At 32.2% G+C, this 23,463-nt stretch overlaps 1 protein-coding gene across 1 annotated transcript; it reads right to left on the reverse strand.

Moving 5' to 3' along the window:
* Nucleotides 1-13,495: 13,495 nt before the first annotated feature.
* LOC146902023 (uncharacterized) lies at nt 13,496-16,766 on the reverse strand. Its single transcript, XM_085733956.1, has 3 exons — nt 16,382-16,766; nt 14,230-15,544; nt 13,496-13,972 (listed from the first exon to the last, which is right to left on the reverse strand). Exons 1-3 carry the CDS (start codon nt 16,682-16,684, stop codon nt 13,740-13,742), a joined length of 1,851 nt encoding a protein of 616 aa, XP_085590082.1. The 5' UTR covers nt 16,685-16,766; the 3' UTR covers nt 13,496-13,739.
* Between the last annotated feature and the right edge of the window lie 6,697 nt (nt 16,767-23,463).

Here is a 23,463-nt window from a genome sequence, read left to right on the forward strand (position 1 = left end):
TTGATCAACATCACAAGATATGGAATGCTTCTTTAATCTATTATTTGTTTGATCATAATTCGACCCATCTAATTCTAAATACACTATTACAACCTCTGGTTACTGAAGATAAGTTAATATGAAAAGCAGAAAAGAATGGTAGGTATTCGGTGCGTAGTGCCTATAGACTTTGTGTTACTAAAATTGCAGATAATTCCCTTTACCAGGCCGGTGGAACCTTATTTGGAAGTTAAAAGTCCCTCTCAAGATCAAGAATCTTGTTTGGCGAGTATGTCGGGGTTGTTTTCCTATTAGAGCTTGCCTAAGCAGCAGAGGTATACATTGCCCCATTGGTTGTGCACTTTGTGATAGCAATTTTGAAGACAGTATCTATGTTTTATTAGAATACCATAGTGCTATGTATATGGTGTGAGGGTAACCTTTAGGACAGGATTGACAGAGCTCTTAGGAAAAATTATAATATGGATGCGGTGATATTTAAATGTTATCTACACTTAGTCTATCTCAAAGTGCTCTTTTTGCAACAATATACGTGGAGCCTTTGGAAAAAGGAGAAACTTAAAGTTATGGCAACAGAAGATCGAGACAAATCATCAGGAGCCAAACCGGCAAGATGTGATCAGATGGGAAAAACCAGCGAGAGGTAGGTACAAATGTAATATCGGTGCCTCATTCTCCTCATCTCTTAACTGAGTTGGCCTTGGAATGTGTATCCGGGATGATGCAAGTGACTTTGTGGTTGCGAGAACTGATTGTTTTCTCCTCTATATGATGTTACCATAAGAGAAGCAGTAGAGTTACACACGACTCTGCAATGGGTATCAGACCTTCAATTTGATAGTGTAGACTTTGTATTAGATTCACAACATGTCATGGATTCCTTTCATACAGGGGTAGATGATAGTAAATTTGGTTGTATTATTACCGCTTGTAGACAGTTGTTTCAGGATAGTTTTCAAAACTCTCATGTCGAGTTTAATAGGAGGCAAGCTAATAGGGGGTCTCTCACAAATTAGCGATGGCAGCCTCATACGATCCTAGCCCCACTATTTATGATGATGTACCGTCGTCTATTTGGATCTTTTAGATAATGAAATGCATTGATTTGTTTCCTTAAAAAAACTAATAGTCATTTTGGTTATTGAATGTATAACGAATAGCCACAACAGTCTTATAATGTACCATAATATTCCATGATTGTGCACTATATATGTTAGTCAAAGTAGTCTTTTATTTTAAAATATTTCGTTAATATTGTCATATTACTCTCTCAATATATTTATTTATTGTCATATCGGTCTTTATAGATACTTACTATCATATCAATCCTTATATGAAAAGAGTTAATATCAATATTGAATAACTATTTTAATGTCAAAGACTATTTTGACTAACGAAGTGTACATTAAAAAACAATTTTAAAATTTTAATACATTAAAGGGATTATTCATTACACATTTAATCAAAATAACTTATTGCCCGATAAATGAAAGATACTAATATTTTTGCTTAACAACATTTAAATAAAAGAAAAATTATTGGAGTATTTATTTATCTCTACCATGAATTATAAAATCAAATATATTGACGTGTGAGAAATGAAATAATATTAATTAGAAGATACAATAACAAAAACTAAATAATTTTATATTGAAAATTAAAAGATTCATTTATTTCAAAACAATTACTTCAAATAAATAGATAATAAAATAAAGTGACGGAGTAACAAACACCACATGAAAACTTATACACGAAAAAAATCTCATGTTTAAGCTCGGTTAATTATAGAAAATGTTCACCATAACAACCTCTTCGTTTACTTATTGAACTTGTTGAGTTAAACCTGATAGAGATAAACAGATGATTTATTATAGTACTGAGATAAATACTATAAATTATACTATTTGGAAAAAATATATTTTATATTTATGTCATGTGATTGCTGGCTAAGGAAGCTGACATTCCTCTGCTAGGGAATCGGTTTAGGGATTAGTTAACAAATCCATTTCAATTTGGGTGTCGTGTAATAATCACTACTAATTCGTACCACTCTATTCTTTTTAATAGTCTCTGCACAAGTCTTCATTTGATCCTAATCCTAATAGAGACATTCTTGCTAATAATATAATCTAATTGCAAAAGTCATACGCATGACACAAAAAAATTGCAAGATGAAGCAGCACAATTTTGAACTTTGGCTTTTGCTGGCTTTTCTTTTTTATAATCACAAACAATAGGTATATTTTTTTTTTCTTCTTTTGACAGAAGTACATACTATTATTATTAACAAAAAACAGGTATTTTAAATTAATTATTGAATAGTTAATAAATTTACAATGACGATGAATGAGTTATGACTTAAGCCAGTGGCAATACAGTGCATATAATATAAGAGTAGATTATGCTAATGGGTTTGCATGCTGTTTAATTTAGTGGACAGAGGTCAGTTTATCCTTTAATCCGCGTTCTATCACGTGATTAATGCTTGCCCACTTTCTTACATCACGTGGCCAACTCATATAGCATACCTTCTGGTCCCACCATATTTTAGTACTCCATCCTAATTTTTATGAACATTGTGAAGTTGTCTTCGTGTATTAGAAGTTTCGTATTGTTTATGAAAATGAACATTAAACACTTTATAAATGTGTGGATTCGTAAATTTATTGTCTTAAAACTTTGGGTTAAGAAATATTCTTCAACTCACTTGGTTGCTTAGAGCCTAATGTTGCTGATCTCCAGGGTCTCCTCGTATTTCAACAATGGTATCATACTTGATTTTCGAAAAAGGGTTCGATCAGACACTTCGTATGAAAAGTCTTTCCGACAAGGTGTTTAGGCGGCGTGCTCCATTGAGGAAAACGACAACAATGATGCAAGCAAGCGTTTGCATATGCAAGAGCTTCCGCTTGAGGGATGGCCATGATGAATTAATTGGCTCACACTTGAAGTAGAGATTGTTGTGTGGCAAGTGTCAGTTAGAAGTCTCACATTGTTTATAAAAGTGGAGGTTGAACATTTTATAAGCGAGAGGACCTATAAACTTGTTGCCTTAAGATAATGGGTTGAAGTGTGGTGTCTAACTCACTTTATGGTTGCACTGCGTCCAATGTGGATGACTCCCCAACTCCCCTCGTGTCCTAACAATTTTCGGTTACTTCTCAATTAAACAAAAATACCATTAGGATTAGATATTTTGTTTACAATATAGTAGGAGGGAAAATAATTAGGATTATGTAGTAAAAGAATTAGATGGTTTCTATTTAGGATAACAATGTATGTTTATAGCTTTTTCTTTACCCCATTCTTGTATTGGGGGGACAAATATGTTTTAGGTTGTCTCTTTTTCTTTACATTATGTTTTATCATTTGGTTCCTTTTTATTTCCTACATTGTATCTTGAATCATTCATCCTCTACATTGCATATATTACATAAATTTTCACACTCTTCTTTGACAAGACTTAACATCCTTAAAAAATACGAAATGTTCTATCTAGGTTTAAGATCTTAAGAAGAACATAAATTCAACATGCTTAACATCTTATGGAGTTCTGAATTCTCAAAAGTCGTGAGTCTTCATATGTGTCTGCAACTTGGTGGCATTTAGAATACACAAGTGACTCTTTTTGTGTACCATACCCAAAAGTAATGCTAACCATTGATCTATAATTTAGAATTTCAATGGCAGTGATTCTATAAAGATAACATGTTATAAGAAGTATGGAATCTTTTGTTCGGTTAAAAAAGTACAAGGGTATCTTTTATTATTGATTTACCAGAGAAAGTGGAATCCAATAAACTGCATGGGTCTTAAATTTTTTTATGGATAGCCGTTTTTATTCATCTAAATTATTAATTCTTTTTTAGGAAATTTATTAAATCTTATGAATGGAAACAATATTTTATTTTCATATAAAAACGATATTTTAGAAGAAGAAACAATATTTTTTTTCTCAAAAAAAAAAAAGATCAAATCTTGGACACAATTTTTTCAAATTTAAAATGTGTGAGTTCCCACGACTAGATTAATGATTGTTTCTTACCTACACACTTAATTGTAGGTAAGAGAAAAAAATGTTATTTAGTCTACTATTAATGATATTTTTTTTAGAGATATTAAAGATGAATACTACCAGCAACACTTTCTTTTAAACACTCTTTCTAATATTTACTTTCTTATTAATTTAAAACATTGTGGGTCTACACTTTGAAACATTTTGGGTCTACACTTTGAAAATTGAACTCACACAAAGTGGTGGGACATGCATTGATTTCTCATCATCATGTTTAGTCCTTGTAAAAATTTCCGTCAGCAGTTTTGGTTCCTAAAATGCTAAAAGAAAATATTACAATGATTAAAAAATATGGTTTTTATTTATAGGGACTAAAAAAATTCTGAATATTTATAAATACCATTTGTTTAATTAATTCTATTTTTTAAAGAAAAAATTCTTTTTTTTTCTCACCTGCAAAACTATCAGTGTTTTGTTTAAAAAAGAAGTTATTTTTTTGACGGCCCCATTTTTTATTAATTATAAGTTATAACATTACTTTTTTTTTGAAGAAAAGTTATAACATTACTTTTTTTTTTTTGAAGGAAAGTTATAACATTACTTGTTATTCATAAAAATTAGTTGACTTAATGATGATTATAAATACTCCCTCCGTCCCAATTTAATTGACCTACTTTGGTTTTTCACACAGATTAAGAAAAGTGTATAAATAAAGGGGAAAGTGGAATATATTGTATTGGGAATGATAAAAGTAGTATTATTTAGTGTTATATTGTATTGAGAATGATGAAAGTTGTATTGAAAATTGAAATGGGTCAGTTATTTTAGGACACTTTTTTTTAGAAAATGGGTCAGTTATTCCGGGACGGAGGGAGTATATGTTACCAAATAGTACAGCTCACTTCCGTATACTTTGTGAGTTTGTGTCAGACAAGAAAAAGCAATCACATGCTTCCTACAACATAGTACCCATTAGAATGGTCACCGTTGATCTTTTAAATTATAAATCAAAGGCTAGTGTTGCTTTTGGGTATGGTACACAAAAAGATTCACTTGTGTATCCTAAATGCCACCCTGCAACTTACTATTATTTATAAATGCGAACATCCATGGAAAATAAGAAATGCTTGCATTGGGCTTAATATCCTTAGTAGAATGTGAATTCAATAGGCTCAAGTTATTCGTTCTTGAGTCTCATTCTACATCTCCATACTTTCATTATGTTTTGTTCTTTCTAACATTATACTCAGAGGGAGACTATGTCTCTTACTTAATGTATAAGTCACCCTTGTACTTTTCATATATAAATTGGTTTCATACTTAGAAGGAGTATGTAAAGTTGTTTGTCATCGTTAAAAATGGAGCTTGTAAGAATAAGTTGATTCTGAAACAATATCATACAGTTGATGTTTTAATGATAACAAAGCAAAGAAACGATTTGATCAAACCAAGTCAGAAACTTTGCAGTAAACTCAACGAGCTTGTGGCACCCATTGCTGCTCATGAGTCGTCATCCTTCTAATGACGGCATATCATATAGTATGCTTATATCCAGATGATTTGTAAAATATTCAAAACCCAATCGCATAGTCAGTCCAAGTGTCAAGCAATTAAAGTTAATGTTTTAAGCGTCAAAATCTTGCGTGAGAGATTACCATAAAAGAAATAAATTTAATTATATATACTCTGAGAGGCTAGTTTGATTGTTAGTCTAGGTAGGGTTGTGAAAATCAAATTAATGATAAAATGAATGTGAAAATTAATTCAACGAGCTTCTTTCTTCTCTTCTTATATTCTGGTAGTAAATGGAACCAAAATATTCTGGTAGTAAATGGAACCAAACATTGTACCAAAAACAAAATATGGAACCATGCAAAACTCCAAGCTACTGTTTCACTTCAACAGAAGCATAGTTACGTAGAGCACGTGAGCAGCAGGTAGTCATGTGCATTCATCCCTCATCCCCTGCAGCTGGTCTATCCCCGCGTGCGGTGGGGACCACTTTTCCGTCGAGTGGCGACTTTTGGCTTCAACCTTCATTTCACGTCTTCGTTCGTTGGTAACCACTGTTAAGGATCGTTATTTGCTTTGTTACTATGTTATTACCACTTTTGCCCTTCACTTAAATATCCCACTTTGCCCTTATTCTAAAATTTTGAATGCTGAGATATTATACTATCAGTATTATTTCTTTCAATTCATTATACTTATAGGCCAGTTGGTAGATTATAATTGAATGGTCATTTTTTTTTTTTGAATGAATGATCATTTTATTTTTGTTAGTGTTTTTTTTTTAACAAACTAAAATGATATATAATAACAATAATGAATCACCCCGCACAAGGTGTGCAAAAGGTGAAACAACCAAGAGTATTTACAAAATAAGGTGCCAAAACAAAGAAAGTACCATCAAAAAACAAAACAGCTAGTGGACACCCATACACAAGAGAGGATGTTTCCACCAATCATGATAACTGTAACTGAAATCCGTCTATTTTGATTTCAACCATAAAAATGAATTTAGCTTGACTTTTTCTATGAGAATAGAAGGAGTAGAGGCCGCATTGTTGAAGACGCGGTTATTCCTTTCCTTCCAAATCACCCAAACAGAAGCAAACCAAATTACCCTTAGATGAAGATGTAAGCAAACCAGTCATATGAATAAACTGTAAAAAATGATGTCGAAACTCACCCGCAAGAACCGATGAAATATCTAACCAATGTAACACAAGTGACCAAAGAGAACTGTGGACATCACATCCCAAAAACAAATGTTTTATTAGTGCTTGGTTCTTCACTGAACTGGAATTTCTTTTGCTACCCTCATGCCAGACAATTGAGTTTTTTTTTTCTTCTTTAGTCTACGGATTGCTATTTGAATTTTTGTGAGGTTGCTTTATTTTTATTTTGGTTGTTGTGAATTCTCTACGTAGCTGACTTTAGTTAGTGAGAAAAGTTTGATTATTGTTGGTTGCTAACTTTATTTAGTGAGAAAAAGTTTGATATTGTTGATGTGAATTCTCCAACCTAACTCAAAAGCTAATTTTTTTCATCTCTATTAATTATAATAATATTTTGGAGGTGAAATCAATTTTACTTCACTGTGATCAAACATATGTATTTGATGAATGTTTAGATTTGTGGTAAATATAGTGAAATTATGTACAATGAATCCCTATGAGTATAATTAAGTTGATAAGGAAATTGTAATATGTAATGACCGAAATTTGAATGGTTAATTCTCCACTTATTCATTTTAAGAATTTTAGTCAATAAATAATTTGAGAAAAAAAAAATCTTTTTTGTTGAAGAAGTAAAATTAGCCTGCTCAAATTGGCATGGGGGAGAATCAAACCTGAGACCTTGAAGAAGAGCACACTCCCAAATCCCAAGTCAAGACCACGAGACCAACCCAAGTGGGTTAATTTGAGGGAAAAAAAATCTATCTACTATGAATCATAGTAATAATTAAATAAAAGTAACGTCTCCAAGATTTAACAAAATCACATTGCTGCTATTATTTTATCAAGTATATTGTAATTCTAAACATATTATATATCAATGTAACATTATTTTATGCACACAATGTATGGTCATTAAACTCAAAAAATAATTATAAATCATGATTTGCTCTATACCATTCTTTTACTACTATCTATATGAGGGGTAGTACTTTGATGACATTGGAGTGCCAATGTCATGTAACATTGGTCAACCACAATGTCATGATTTTTTGTCCTTTTCACACTTGTGACATTGTAGTTGGCCAATATCACAAGACATTGCCATCTCAATGTCACCAAAGTGTCACCCCTATATGATTATAGATTTAGGATAAACCATCATTTTGATTTCTCAATATGTGAGTGATGCCATTAATTGTATAGTCTTTGAATGTATTAAAAATTGAAATACATCCCTAACGTCTCTTTAGTTTGCTATTTTGGTCTTCAAATGTTTATTTTATTAGTCATATAAAATGTAAATTTTGAGACATTCAAAGACGATTCTTGTGAACCAACATGATTGTTTACATCTAGATTCATTAATTATCGAGTGTTTTTGAGATATTCATTCAAGATCAAGAATGATAAATATTTATAAAAATAGGCTTAAATGCTCAATTAGTCCCTTAACTTGATTTCAAGTATCGATTTGGTCCCATAAGTAATAAAAGGTCCGTTTAGGTCCATTAACTTTATTTAAAGTAACGGTTTGGTCCCTTTTGTTAATTTAATTCAAAAAAACGTTAAATTTTTGTCCCTTAACTTATTTAATTAGTATTAGGTTGGTCCCTAAACTTAACGTTTTTTGAATTAAATTAAAAGAAAGGACCAAACTGATACTTTAAATAAAGTTAAGGGACCTAAACAGACCTTTTATTACTTATGGGACCAAACCGATACTTGAAATCAAGTTAAGAGACCAATTTGACTGCCGACCCTAGTTTTTTAGTGAGAGAAACTCTAACTTCTCTCTAAACTTTCTTTCTCCTTCGTTCATCGAGGAGGGGTGGTTTTAGGTCATTTTTTGACCTAGAATCACCCCTCTACATCTTTTTACTCTTTTATTTCAATCTAAATAAGCGGTTTTCACATATATCAAGTTTTTTCTTTTGTGTTTTTTGTGATTTCGTCTTCTAAGTGCGGCGTTGTGTTGTTCGTCGTCTTGTGCGGCGCTTGATTTTGCGTCTTGTCGCGGTGTTCGTTTAGTTCCTATTGAAAGATCTACATCAGTCAATTACAAATTCAACCAATGATTTGGGCGTCAACGTTGTAGATCCGGAAGCATGGGTATTTCGGTGAATTAGGTTTTATCAAATTATTTGTAGGCATTTTGCCGTTGTATGCTATTAACTTGGGTGCTGTGAGTTTGTTCGCAGATTCACCCTTTACGTTTTTAGCGATGTTTGTATCTGATGTACTCTATCGATTTGAATGAATGAATATCCTTTTGTTTTTGTCAAAAAAAAGTTAAGAGACCAATTGAGCATTTAAGCCATAAAAATATGTGTATTTGATACAATAGAAATCGAAATATTTTAAGTTTTTTAATTGGTTGAATGCATTATTTATAAGATAAAACTTTTTCTTTGGACTTTTTAACATGTGCTCTAAACACATTTGTTAGCATTTTTCTTAAAAAAATAATTGTAATTATTTAATTTAAAATAGGCTAAACTGCAGTTTTGACCCCCTAACTTTGACAATGTTGCGATTTTGGCCCCCTATTAAAAAAAATTAAAAAGTGACCCTCCATGTTTAGGGAAATATACTCTTTTAACCCCCTAACATAAGGGAAATATGTTTTTTGACCCCTTATCTTTACAAATAGGTGCGATTATGGCCCCTTTTTTGGGACACGTGGCGTCTTCTCAGCAATTTTGAAACGCAAGGGGCCAAATTTTAATTTTTTTTAATAAGGGGCCAAAATCGCAACATTTTGAAACTTAGGGGGTGAAAAGTGCAGTTTAGCCTTTAAAATACTTGAAAAGTCTCATGTGAATACTGGTTAACAAAACCCTACTTTCATTTATAGGGATAAAATAAGATGAGAAAAAGGAAAGAATGTGTAATGTTATTATTATGGGCATGAATTGAGAAAATTGGCAATATCAACCAAACATAAGTGAGAGCACGTGGTGGAGTGGAAGAAGAGGGACTTTCACTTTGTAGATACTTGATGGGATGGCGGTGCCCTTTCTCTCTCTAAACTCTAATGGTGTCGTTTTCTTTCTCGTGACGGTGTCACGTGGGGGTGGGTAAGGGACCCACAAATGCACCCATTAAAAAGCAAAATAAAAAAGAAAAGAAAAAAGGTGAGGCAAAAACTTAGTGGGGGCATGTGCTCTTCCTTCTCAACTGACCTGTCGTTTATGGGTCATTCAAATCTGAAAGCGATCCAAGCACACACATTAAAGAGAGAGAGTGGTTGTTACTTGTTCTTTCTATCATCACATGACGTGGTTCACTCACGTGCCACTCTCTCGTGTTATTTTTTTATCCTCGTTTTTTTTTTGTCGTTTTTTGCTTGTAAACTCATAGGTACAACGTAGACCCACCTATGGTAGGACAAGTGTCTCCATCGACCATGGCACATATTAGAATATACTACACAATGTAGAGTAGCACTACCCTACCCATGCTTCAAGTTCAATATATCTCAATTTCCTATTCAAACAACCCAAATAAAAAACTTCACTCAAATATACACATCTGGAAAAAAATTGTGCAATTCAAAAGTATTGTTTACTCTAAATCTTGTATTTGAGCTCTTACAATTTTGTCTTTTAAAGCATTTTAGTGAATAGAGGAGTATGAGAGTTTATCATTGACAAATTTTTTATGTTAAGGGGCTAAAAGATCTATCAATTTTTGTTCGTGTCTTTGAAGCTTGTTTTTCATAGACGAGAGTAAGTCTGACACACCGTTTTTCTGATGTATTATCCGCTTTGAGGTCTTTTTTTTTTTTTTTTGAGTTTAAGTTTCCACTATTTTGTATTTGGGAAAATTACAATAACCTTCCCTAAGGTTTGGTTAAATGACACATACCTCCCCTCTAATTTCAATAATACAACAACCTCCCCTCAATCTAACTCTGTTAACTATCTGTTTAATTCAGAAAAGAAAGCCTCGCAAACTAGCAATGGGTAGAGCGTGAACATCCTTGCTGATGAAAATTACAATCTTGAAACTGATGGAATGCATTAGCGCCGCTAGAACCAATTAAGCCTAACATTATTAATCAAAATTCTTCATCGATGGCAACAAGCAGTTGTGTAGTGGCAGTGTATTACCCTTCAACATGTTTTTGGTTTATACTGATTAATCTTAACACTAGAAAACTATATTATATATTTACCTTCCCTCAAAATACATATACCTTCCTGTATTTCTCCTTGTCCTAGAATTCATTATCATTTTATCTTTAAATTCTGGTAATCAACATCAACTTTCACACTAAATATATCAAATTTGAAGTCCATCTAACCCCTTTTTTCCAACACTCTGGAGGCTCACTTAAAGAGAGTTAAGTAAATAATTAACTGGTTCTATGGGATGAGGATATCTTCCTAGAAAAATCAATTGAATGGCTAAAGATGGAGAAAACTTAAGTTTGTATTTTAACTGAGAGATAACGGTGTCAAAAGAGAAGGGAGGTATTTGTTTATTCATTGAGAATTTAAGGGAGGACATTGTCTATTTTAAAAATAGAGGGGGTGTCTATGTCATTTAAAGAAAACTCAGGGGAGGTGAATGTATTTTTCCCTTTGTATTTTGTTAAAAGCATTTCTTTTTATCACAATTTATTAAAGGCGCTTTAATATGTAGAGAAATGTAAATGTTGTTTATAAACTATTATTACCTTTAATTTCCAATAATATGACACTTTTTAGTATCTTGAAAAACTTTAAAAAAATGCTTTCTAGAAGTAAGCTTCCAAAAAAATTGTTCATGATTTTATAAAATACGAGGTGATAAATTTGCTTCAGTTCCCCTAAAAAATATTTGCTTCGGTATTTTTTTGGTTGAGAGTGGATCTCCACTGATAATTGCTCTTCTCCCATCTGTTTTTGCTTATTCCCGTCAAATAGTCGAGCATGAGTTAACTCATGCAAGTGTATTTTCAACGTGAGTTAACTCATATAGATGTATTTTTCAGCGTGAGTTAATTCACGTAGGACGGGAATGAGCAAAAACATATCAAGTAAAGGAATTCTTTAAGCCCAAGTCAAACTACGAGTTTCAGTATGGGCCTGAAGCCGATGGCATCTGTCACCTATAACCATAATAACAAAGAAAATTTCTTCACTCCATAATTCAAAGTTACACCCCCTATTGGATTTTGAAAAGCTCAAACAAATTATCTTGAATCACGTATCAGAATTTCAAAAAATTACCCCCTTTCTCCCAACCTTCCCTTTAATTTTCGTTTGAGCTTTGACCAAGTTTCTTGTTCGCCATTTTGGTAAGTAGAGATGATCATTTGCTAAGAAAAAGAGAAGTAGAGATGCTCCTAACACCTCTTTGATTCTTTCACTATGTAGAAACAATAAAAAGATCAAAGTAGAGTCATACATTATTGATGGTTTTCATCTTTTACTAGATACAAATGTAATTTGCACGTATCAAAGCTAAAAAATAAAATAAAACATGTTTGATAGTCTGTTGAGAAGGTTTTAAACATGAACTATACATGTTTTGTACTCACCAGAGGAAGGCGGTGGTGGTTAATGCTCAAGCCAATACCCAACTAAGAATGGATTACATATGTTCGATTCTTTATGGTGCCAATTTCGGAGGTTAGCTTGGCTTCTTCAAACAAAGTTACACCTTTAAAACCATTTAATTAACACAATACTCCAAAGTACCTCTAGAATCATATTTCATCTTTCTAAACAATCTTCTCCACTCTTCCCTTTCTCCAATGTTCAAATTATAAGTGATATTCCTGTTTCATAGTGTGTATTTTTGCGATGTCTGAGCATAGTACGTGAATTGAAATTTCACACATAAAATTAAATCTTAGAATTCAGTGTTTCTAATACAAAGTGAACTCATTTCACAATATTTATGTAAACTCAATTCACGTATGTTTACGCGAACTCAAACTTAATTTATGTACCTGTAAATTTGGAGTTTTTAGAGTTTACGCGAACTCAAACTTAATTTATGTACCTGTAAATTTGGAGTTTTTAGATCTTGCATGAACTCGGTTCACGTACATCACTTCATTGTAGGAAGATTACCCAATTTTTTTTGGAAGGTTCTTCTATTTAGAGATATAAGACACATGGAAAATAGTGTATCAGATACTTTTTACATCATTTAAGCATTAAGCAACCATGCATTATTTCCAAATTTCTCGATTATCCTCTAAGAACTCGATCTTATTTAAACTGATTTTAACTTGTAGTTGAGTAGTTAGTTACATAGAAGGCAAAATCTACTATTCATTTAAAGGATGAGATATCATGCCACAAATTTTAACAAAGAGCAAACACTTACACATTCAAACAAAAACAGATGAAACACATCAAAATATCATAATAATAATCACCATCACCTACATAACAAGACTTCTCTGTTATGCTGCATAACAGCTATCAATCATGCACTCTTACAGTTCCGATCAGCAGCTTGGCAATTGGAAAATGAACCAAATGAACCATAGCAGCACAGCAAAGAGCTTAGTGTGTGTGGAGCAATGAATGCAAAAAAGGAATAATGCATTGGAAAATAAATAAACCAAAGAGTAAAGGCAACTCATGGCAGACGTTTTAGGCTGCACATGAAATAACAGTATAACCACTGCTGGAGCATTTTTTTGGCAAGAAATTAGTTATTCAGGTTTAATAGAATTTCAAGTTATAAAGATTTCAAAATATGTGACTAAATCAAACTGAATATCCAGATTATGTAAATAAATAAATTATGTAATCGCATAAAATACCCAGATTACGCCTAAAATGAGCAGTGGTTAGATAGTACAAACTTATCTACTTTTAAAGATTAAGACATTTTCAGTACATTTTTTTTTTCAATTTCTTTACCATTTAGGTGGAAAAGTAAACTGATTGAATTGCCACGCCTACCTCCAACATTAAATTAACAGTGCGGTTGCCTGAGGCCCTAAGCTAAGGGGCAACCTGAATTTATTTACACAGTTGCTTGAAAACAATAATCACTGAAATGGAATAACAGAATGTGAAAAAAAATGTAGATCAAGAACAGCCCACTTTTTCCAACACCGACTTGACAACATCGTTCACGAAGACATGAAAGCATTGCCGGCAACAATTGGGCATTAAATTAGACTTCTGAAACTGAAGATTATGGTCAGTATGGCTGCATACTGAGTTCGAGGAATATATATTAGACTTTTGCTGCTCGGAATGGCAAGCAGCCAAGATGGTATGGGTGGCTTGCCTTGCAACTACCTTGAAGGTTTCGACACCTGCGTGACAAACAACTGCATGTAAAATACTTTCATTCAATTAAAAGGCTGTCATATGCATGCTAATGAATGGAAATATGAGTATTCAGCAGTAACATGGATAAGCTAAATGTTCAATGCACATACCAAATGAGTTTATCTAGTGACCACAAATGGATTGTAAAAGTGTGTGGAACATTTATCTATAAATATTATAGCCAACAATGATCATGTAAATATGGAGGGGGAAAATAAATTTCACAATGAATTAGTATTACCTAATTGTTTATTGATAGCTAAGCAATTCAAATTTAGTTTAACAAGAGATTGGATCTCTGTTTTTGCATCTTCAGTATTTTTTGTGATTCCATTCCCGAAGCTTTTAGCCAACCTCTTTTCTTTATTGAAAATATCAACATCCTTCTTAGAGGTGAACACGCTACTAGATTTTCCACTTGAGGGTGCTGAACCTACTGAAGTTACCAAGTAAGCAGACTGCCTTTGTTCCTTTGAGGCATTTCTTTCATTGTGACAGGGAGCTTTGTGGGTACTACTACTAGTATGGACCTTACTGGGCAATGGACGTTCCCTGTATCCTTCTAAATGAGTATTATGGTTTCTCAAATGTTGTATCTTCTCCTCACACAAGACCCTACTTTGCCTTTTCTCTCCCAACATCGGAGACCGATGATTTTCCAAATTTTTTGGGGGACAAGAGTAGTCACACTTCTCCTGCATTTTGGCGTACATAAAGTCTAATGTTCTGGGTTGTTGTTTTTTAGATTCTGGGCAACTACGAGGTGAAAATGATTTTTCTCTAGCACCACTGCATGAGGGACCATCATCCACTTCCTGTTGAATTCTACTTGTTCTTCTAGGAGTCTGTTGCATCGTCTTTGCCTTACGCATCATTTTCCAAGCTTTGTCAACGTCATCTTTCAAACCACCATTACTCAACATGTTACTTGATTGAGCACGTTGGACTGTGGATTGTTGACGGCTTGCGGAAGCCATTGAATGTGAATCATCTAATTTGCCACTTGATAAAGAACTAGAATTTTCTGTTTGACTACTTGTACCACCAGATTGAAATGTTTTGCTATGGAACCTTAATTTACCACTTCTTAAAGAATTCCAATTTTCACGAAGCAGTTGAACATTACGCAGGGCACGCTGGACTTCCGACACAGGTTTCTTACCTTCGGATCTGCTCACCCTATCAAGTAAAGGAATATCAGAAGGCAAGGAATTGTTTTGTCGTACAGGAGATGCCATTGGTCTTCTAACCACTTGGCTGCCTGTTCCTCTCACAATATTTAAGATGGTTACATCAGGCGCCGCTTTTAGCTCAACATTTTGTTGGTCCAGCATATAATTAGCATTAGTCTCCAGGGAAACAGCACAATCATGACAAAACCAATCACCTTCAGGAACGGTGTAGCCCAATCCAACACAAAACGTATGTGAAACAGTATCACAAAGATCACATATTAGTATAAGGTTTTCATCTTTCGCACCATCGCAAATACAACACTTGCGTTCAGCATTAGAATCAACAGGACCACTGGTCATATTTCCATGAGGATGGTAAACCTAGAAAATATAAAAAATAAAATAAAAAAATCATTAGCCTGTTGGTTACTTATAACATTACTGCACTTACATAAATATTATTAGCTCAGCCGTTCATTGATCACCAGCAGTAAATAATATATAGACAACAAAATTATGAAAGGTATGTAATTTGAATGTTTAACAAGTCTAAAATCTAAACATTCGCGGACCTTCTCTCGAGCAGGGATGTGCCATGTCTCCCCTCAAAATTTTATTCCTTCTATTCCTCAAGAGTGTTTTACTATATATTATAAGTTTCCCCAAATATTGTCAAATGTATCTAGTGGCGGAGTGGCAAGAGTCTGTTTAGCGAGTTGATGGTTCAGCGATCGATCCCGATAGTTTTTGAGAGGAATCGATCCCGATAGTTGTCATTTTTTTCTTCCAATTAGTGCATTATTAATTTATTATTGAAATAATGCGATGCGAACATTCAAACCACGCACGTGAGGTTAAATGAAGCGATTACCACTACACCAAGATTTGACTTTGTTCTTCACATTGAATATTAGTAATACTTATTATAAATATATGGCTCTACAATTTCAGTCAAGATCAACATGTTTTTCACTATCATTAGTTTAGGAATTCACTAGCGGGGCACAGGACCAACTAATCCGGGGACCAATCCCACCGTCCACTAACGGTCCCAATTGAAGGAAAAGCTGTGTATGGACCGCCCTAACACATGAATTGTTGACAGCTATGGGATTCGAACCCTGAGACATAAAAAAGAGCACACTCCTAGGTCTTAATGAAGTCTAGCTAACCTAGGGTTTCATGCAATTTTGAATGTGTTACGGAGAAGAGAATGACCTGATCGCGAATAGGAATCTTAACATCCCGTGAGGAAGAAAAGACATCATGCATAGGGAGTCTACGAACGTTTGAGAATCTCTGGCGACAAAGTGGGCATCGAGATTCATGTTTGGCCCATTCCATGATGCAAACGAAGCAAAAATAATGGTTGCAGCAATCAATTTGTGCAGGGACTGAAATTCCGCGTTCGATGTAGCAAATTCCACAGCAAACATCTTGGTTATTGTCATTGTCGTCTTCTTCTTCAGTTTTCACTTCGGTTTTGATGCGTTTGTTTGATGTAGGCAACGAGGTCGACATGTTTGTGAAATCTCTTAGTTCTGCTCAGAAGACAAATTCGGGACCAGACGGTGGTCGTGAATTTGCGATAAAGACGAGGAACAGTGTTAGGAAAATAAGACGAGCTTAAATACACGATATGATATGATAAACTAGGCCCAGTCCTACGAAAATTGCTTTTTACCCCTATGAACTTTCTTAAACAACGCATGAAAAATCTATTTTTGTCTCGAACGGTAGTTAACTATCGATCTTTTCGGAGGTAGTTAACTACCGTTTCATAAAAATAAGACAAATGCTAGTAACACAAATTTCAACACACACTTTGCAATACGCTCTCTTTGATCGGTTCTAATTCACATGACACTCATCAAATTTATATGAGACTCACATGATTTGGTGGGACCTACATGAGTTTAACCAATCAAAGAGATTGTGTTGAAAAGTGTGTGTTAAAATGTGTGTTGCTGGCATTCCTCTAAAAATAAAGGAATATTTCTTCTCCCTCTTACATTCTCAAAAGCCTTTTAAGTAATTTTTTCGACGAACTTTGGTGGTACAAATAACACATCTCTTCTCAAAGAGGAATGATTTGTGGACAATCTATTTGTACAATCGACAATTTATTTGTTGTTTTTTAATATTTTCTAATTGATTTTGATTTGCGTGCTCCTCGCATTGTTTTATGGTGTTGTATTGTACAATTAACAATTTATTTGTTGTTTTTTTAATATTTTCTGATTGATTTTGATTTGCGTGCTCCTCACATTATTTTATGGTGTTGTAATAGTTGTACATATTTGTCCTCGTGAGCTTAACTTAGTTGGTAGGGACAACGCATGGTAATATGCAAGGTCCGGGGTTCAAAACTCAGCCACCACAAAAAAAAAGTTGTACATATTTTAGTTTCTTATCTTGTGCCGAACACAAGTTAGCAAATTCTTTATTTTATTTTCTTAAAGAAAGCGTTATTGTTTAAAATGATATTGCCTACTTGTATTTTTATCTCAACATTTTGTTTTTTTCCTGTTTACTATCTGAACATTTTGTTGTTAACAATTATACTAATCTAATATTTTTATTGTCAATTACTCAAAATAAATTAAATAAATTAGAAAAACAAAATAAACAAGAAAGTCAATCTATATATAAATACTATAAATACTCTATTCAGTCACATTTATAAGTAAAAAATCATCTTTTTAAATTTATTGAATAACTAATGTATCTGGTCACATTTACAAATCAAATACATTAGTTATTCAATGAATCTATAAAGTTGTTTTTTTGCTTATAAATATGATCGAAAATAGTACATGTTAAAGACCATTTTGATCGTTACACGCCCAAAAAGTAATTTCAACATGGACTATTTAAACAACATATTTCATACAAAATTCTAATTTTGATGGAATTTAAGCATAATTCACTTTAGGTTCGACTCATTTTTAAGAAATTAATTCAATCAAAATCAATCATTTTCACGGCAAAGCCAAACACATTTATACTATCTCTGTTTCCATTTAAGGTTGTTTACAATGAACCAATAAAACTATTAAATTTTGGTAGTTTTTCATAAACAATTTCATCTTAATTATTAATTACACTTACTCACTCCTCCTCGCTCTCTATTAAATAAGCAAAGTTTTTGATAACACTACATTTATAGTTTTATACTACTTTGAAATTTAAAAGCTACAAATAAAAAGAACAAATATTTTCACACTTAAAAAAGAACAAAGCGGTTCCTGTAACCACATAAGGTGAAATTCTAATCAATAAACTACTTTATCAAGAAAAAATAAAGTGGGTACTAGTAACAATGGTAGTTGGAATGAATGGATAAACCACTAGGTCTTGCATTTCAATCACATGTATCAACTTTTCACTTATCCTTTTTGTTTATATTTTATAATAGAACTGGTTACAAATCCGTGCTTCGTATGGGTTTACTAACGTATTCGATAAAAAAATTCTTTGAAAGAAGAGATGTTAAAACGACGGAACATTGTGATTCATCATAAAATATATATGTGCTGATTAAGAGAGCATATAATCAGTTTATGAGATTAGGAATTGACATAATATTTAGGATGAAAACAATTGGAACCAATAAAAGAACTAATGATGTGTGAATTTACATATTATTCAAAATTATAAAAAAGAGTGTTGTTGTTATAGAGTTACCAAAAAATGATTGATACCCATATTTACATCAAATGAAATCAAGCAGAGAAGTAGCATCGGTGAGTGAAGAAAATCTAGTCTAGGATTAGAGTTAAGGTGATTTGTTGAAAGTGTGGATCATGAACACCAAATATTTAATTGGAAACGACTTGAACGTGCATATTTTTAGGTGGCTTCTCTAGATCAAAAATTAACTTATCACTTACCTCTAACATATGTTCTCGGCAAAATTTGAACCATTGGCCGCCTAGGTATTTTCTGTAACTTGCTCTATTTGCTGTTATCAAGCGACATTTATACCTTTTTTGAGATTTTTGTCGATGAGTGTGATTGTTTTCCGTGTTCCTTTTAGAAATGTCATTGATATCACATTTGAGAAGTGCTAGGTACAAAACAAATTGCAGTGGAAGTTATATATATGTACATTTCTAAAATATTTACCAAAGCATTATAAAGATTTACTGTAGGAAAAGAGCATGTTTTATTTTGTTCAAGAGATTATGAAAACAACATTACAATTAACATGATACTAATTGGAACCAATGAAGGAACCAACAATGTGCAGATTAATGTTACATAATAGTTAGGTTTATAAAAGAGATTGCAAGTTTCATAGACTAACCAAAAAGGGATTTTTGCCAATATTTACATCAGACAGAATGAAAAGAACAAATGACATACCAAAGTCAAGATAGTTTACCACTATAGTCCAAAGCGATACGTCAAAACAGTAGAAGTTCAAATAGTTCAACAACAAAGATCTACTTTGGAACAACTCGAATTTGCAAGTTCTTCTGTGACTTTTCGAGATCAAAGATGAGCTTACCACCGTCTTCCATCACTCGTTATCTAAAGAAATTGAACCACTGCCCACCCAAGTAATTTTCATAGCTTGCTCTATCGGCGGTAATGAGGTTACAATTATACTGTCTCTGTGTCTAGTCATCAATGAGAGTGATTGTTTTGCGCTTTCCTTTCGGAGTTGTTCTTGACACCTCGTTTGGGAAATGTTAAACAGGAAAATAACTGCAATATTAGTCTAATGCATATTTACATGGATAAGATGTATGCGAATATAGTTACATATAATTTATAAAATAAAGGTAGCATAACTGATTTTAAGCTAAAGAAAATCTAGCAGGACTTCTAATTTATCTTCCTATTATCTTCCTATAAAGTCTAGATAAATGCATGCATGTACATTATATGTACCCCGTTGACCAATTAACATTGTTGAAACAAATGGAAATTAAGCATCACTTCCGCATGTGCATATATAGCTAGCATCATTTGACATTGATGTCTTCAAACATTTGGTGCAACTCTCATAATACAATCCAAACTGGTTAGGATTGAATTTAGTTGTTTTTCAAATAGTGATGCAGTATGTTTCCTAACACAAATTTTGCACATGAAATAAAGAATAATGCAATATGTATTTTTAATTTGTGCGTAAAAAAACTCAAAGCATGTTTGTGCATTAAAAAAGCATACATTGACTAAGTTTATAAATTCAGCAATTGGCCTAACCTGAGACAGTTTGGAAAAATCATTGTACGAAGTACGTTGAGAAGAAATCGAACTCTGACTTAAGTTCTAACTGAAGCTTTGACTTTGAGCTTGAGAAGTGTTAAGGTCACAACAACAATTCAAGAAAAATGGTCAAAAAAACAATCAAATCGGATTGTGAAATAATAAGTTACTCTAACACTGTATTGTGAAATCATAATGCAAACTTACTAAATCTTAAATTTCTCAACAACCGGATGATGTAGGTTGATGAGCAGCCTTGAACCTGACCAATTGTTACATATATTTGGGTTGCCATTGACTACAAAATGGAAGCAAAGAACTCAAGGTAAATAGATGGTCAATGATAAAGCTACGGAGTATTTTTCCCATAGTGTTACATCAACTATATTCCCACTACATAAGGAAAGACATCTTTCGGGTCATTATCAAACTTATACAAAATCCTATCATCTGATGCTGACAAAATAGAAAATAATACCTTTTCTATTTAGCAATGTTTAGTTTTTTTGAATAAGAAAAAGATATGCATAGTTTGTTACAATATAAAGGTGCAACACACACACACATATATATATATATATATATATATATATATATATATATATATATATAATAGATAAGTATAATTTTTTTAGGCATCTATACCTTTTATGTGTGTGTGTGTGTGTGTGTGTGTGTGTATATATATATATATATATATAAAAGATAAGCATAATTTTTTTAGGCATCTATACCTTTTTTGAAGAAAAGACATCTACAATTTTACTTTTAATTAAAATCAAAATTTTATAAAAATTATACGCATTAGCGTAACAAAAAAACAGACACACATAAAGTATTACTCTAAACGTTAATATGTGTGTCTGTATATTTGCGAGGTTGAAGAAAGAAAATAAAAATATTTTGTATCATTAAATGATAGCGTGAATAAAAATATTTGTGAGGTTGTTATGATTAAACGATATTTAAATTAAATATATAAGTGATAAAAAGATAAAAGTACCTTTTTTAGTAAGTACTTAATTGATATTGTATTTGGCCTAACTTCTCCTTAAAAATATAGAGAAGTTGAAAAAAAAAGGGGTCAAAAGGTATCTTAATCTCCCACAACGGCAGTGTAGAAGCAACTGAATTTGGGAGAAAAAAAATTAGAAAATAGTTAAAAATAAAAAAATTGGAAAATAGTCAAAAGTTTTTAAAAATATGAAAATTGGAAAATAGTTAAAAAAAATCGGTGAGGTAGCACTCAACCAAACAATACTAAAAAAATATATATGCATTAGCGTAACAAAAAACAGACAGACGGACATAAAATATTACTTTAAACGTTAATGAGTGTGTGTGTGTATTTGCGAGGTTGAAGAAAGGAAATAAAAATATTTGATATCATTAAATGACAGCGTGAATAAAAATATTTGTGAGGTTGTGATGATTAAACAATATTGAAATTAAATATATAAGTGATAAAAAGATAAAAAAATTCTTTTGAAAAAAGATAATAATATTAAATGGAACGGTTCAAAAAATAAAATAAAATAAAGTTAAATGAAAAGAAAACATATTGAAATATAATATTAAAAAATAAAAGAAAAGGTTCCCAGCGTGAGTTGAAAAGAGGTACTTGTGAAATATATTGTCGAGAAGTAGTTTTTTAAAGTAGCATTCAACAACTTTTGGCCAACGCTCATTCCATTCAATTTTATGAATTAAAAAAAAGTTCCCTTTCTAGTAAGTACTTAATTTATATTGTGTTTGACCTAACTTCTCCTTAAAAATGTAGAGAAGTAGAAAAAAAATCGGGTCAAACGGTATCTTAATCTCCCACAACGGCAGTGTAGAAGAAACTGAATTTGGGAGAAAAATTGGAAAATAGTTAAAAATTGGAAAATAGTTAAATGTTTTTAAAAATATAAAAATTGGAAAATAGTTAAAAAAACCGGTGAGGTAGCACTCAACCAAGCAACACTGAAAAAAATTATATGCATCAGCGTAACAAAAACACAGACAGACGAACATAAAATATTACTCTAAACGTTAATGTTGTGTGTAAATATTTGCGAGGTTGAAGAAAGAAAATAAAAGTATTTGGTATCATTAAATGACAATGTGAATAAAAATATTTGTGAGGTAATCTCCCACAACGGCAATGTAGAAACAACTGAATTTGAGTGAAAATATTGAAAAATAGTTAAATAAATCAAAAATTGGAAAACAGTTTTTTTTTTAGGGAAAAAATTGGAAAATAGTTTAAAGTTATTAAAAATATAAAAATTATTAAAAATATAAAATTATAAAATAATTTAAAAAAATGGTGAGGGGCAAAATGAGAAATGCACCCTAAAAATGATGAGGTGGCTCTAACCACATCCCATCAATAGGAAATTACAAAAATGCCTCTCTTAGGGACAAAATGGTAAAATCATGGGGACTTATATTTTATATATAGTAAGTAGATCAAAAGTTGTAATATTTAAACAAAGGATCGACACTTGTTAAAAGATTTAAAAATGGCAATTGATAATTTTTATGAAGAAAAAAATTACTTTTCAATGCTTCAATATGTTCAATATACAAATCCCAAATAAAATTTTCTCTTTTAACTTCCTATGAAATTTAACTTCTTATAAAATGTCATAACCCACTTGTTAACGAGTATACTCGAGTGACATTGTGGTTTGTGATATTAGTGATATTGGTCAACCACAAATGTCGCAAGTATACAAAAAAACAAAACATCATTGTAAGAAAGAAAGAAGAAAATCACATATGACATTGTGGTTAGTTTAATGTCACCAATATAACCAACATCAATATCACTCAAGTGTTATTTCCTGTTAACATTTTCCTTAAACAAATTTGCTTTTTTAAGTTTATGTAGCTAGGATATGGAACAAAATCTTTAGAGAAAAAGGTCCACAAAAAAACGGGTATGGAGTAGAATATTTTCAAGTGAAAATTGATATCTAACGCTCAACGTGTGCGTAAGAGAGCAAGAGACGCCGTTCTTCCTCGTATTTCGGAAGCGTCAAGCTATAGTCATTGAATTCTAAAAAAAAATATATAACCACAAAAACAATAAA

This window comes from Medicago sativa, chromosome 8 (assembly GCF_051527215.1).
Source record: "Medicago sativa cultivar Bolivia chromosome 8, Bolivia_mono, whole genome shotgun sequence".
In the NCBI taxonomy this organism is placed as follows: domain Eukaryota; kingdom Viridiplantae; phylum Streptophyta; class Magnoliopsida; order Fabales; family Fabaceae; genus Medicago; species Medicago sativa.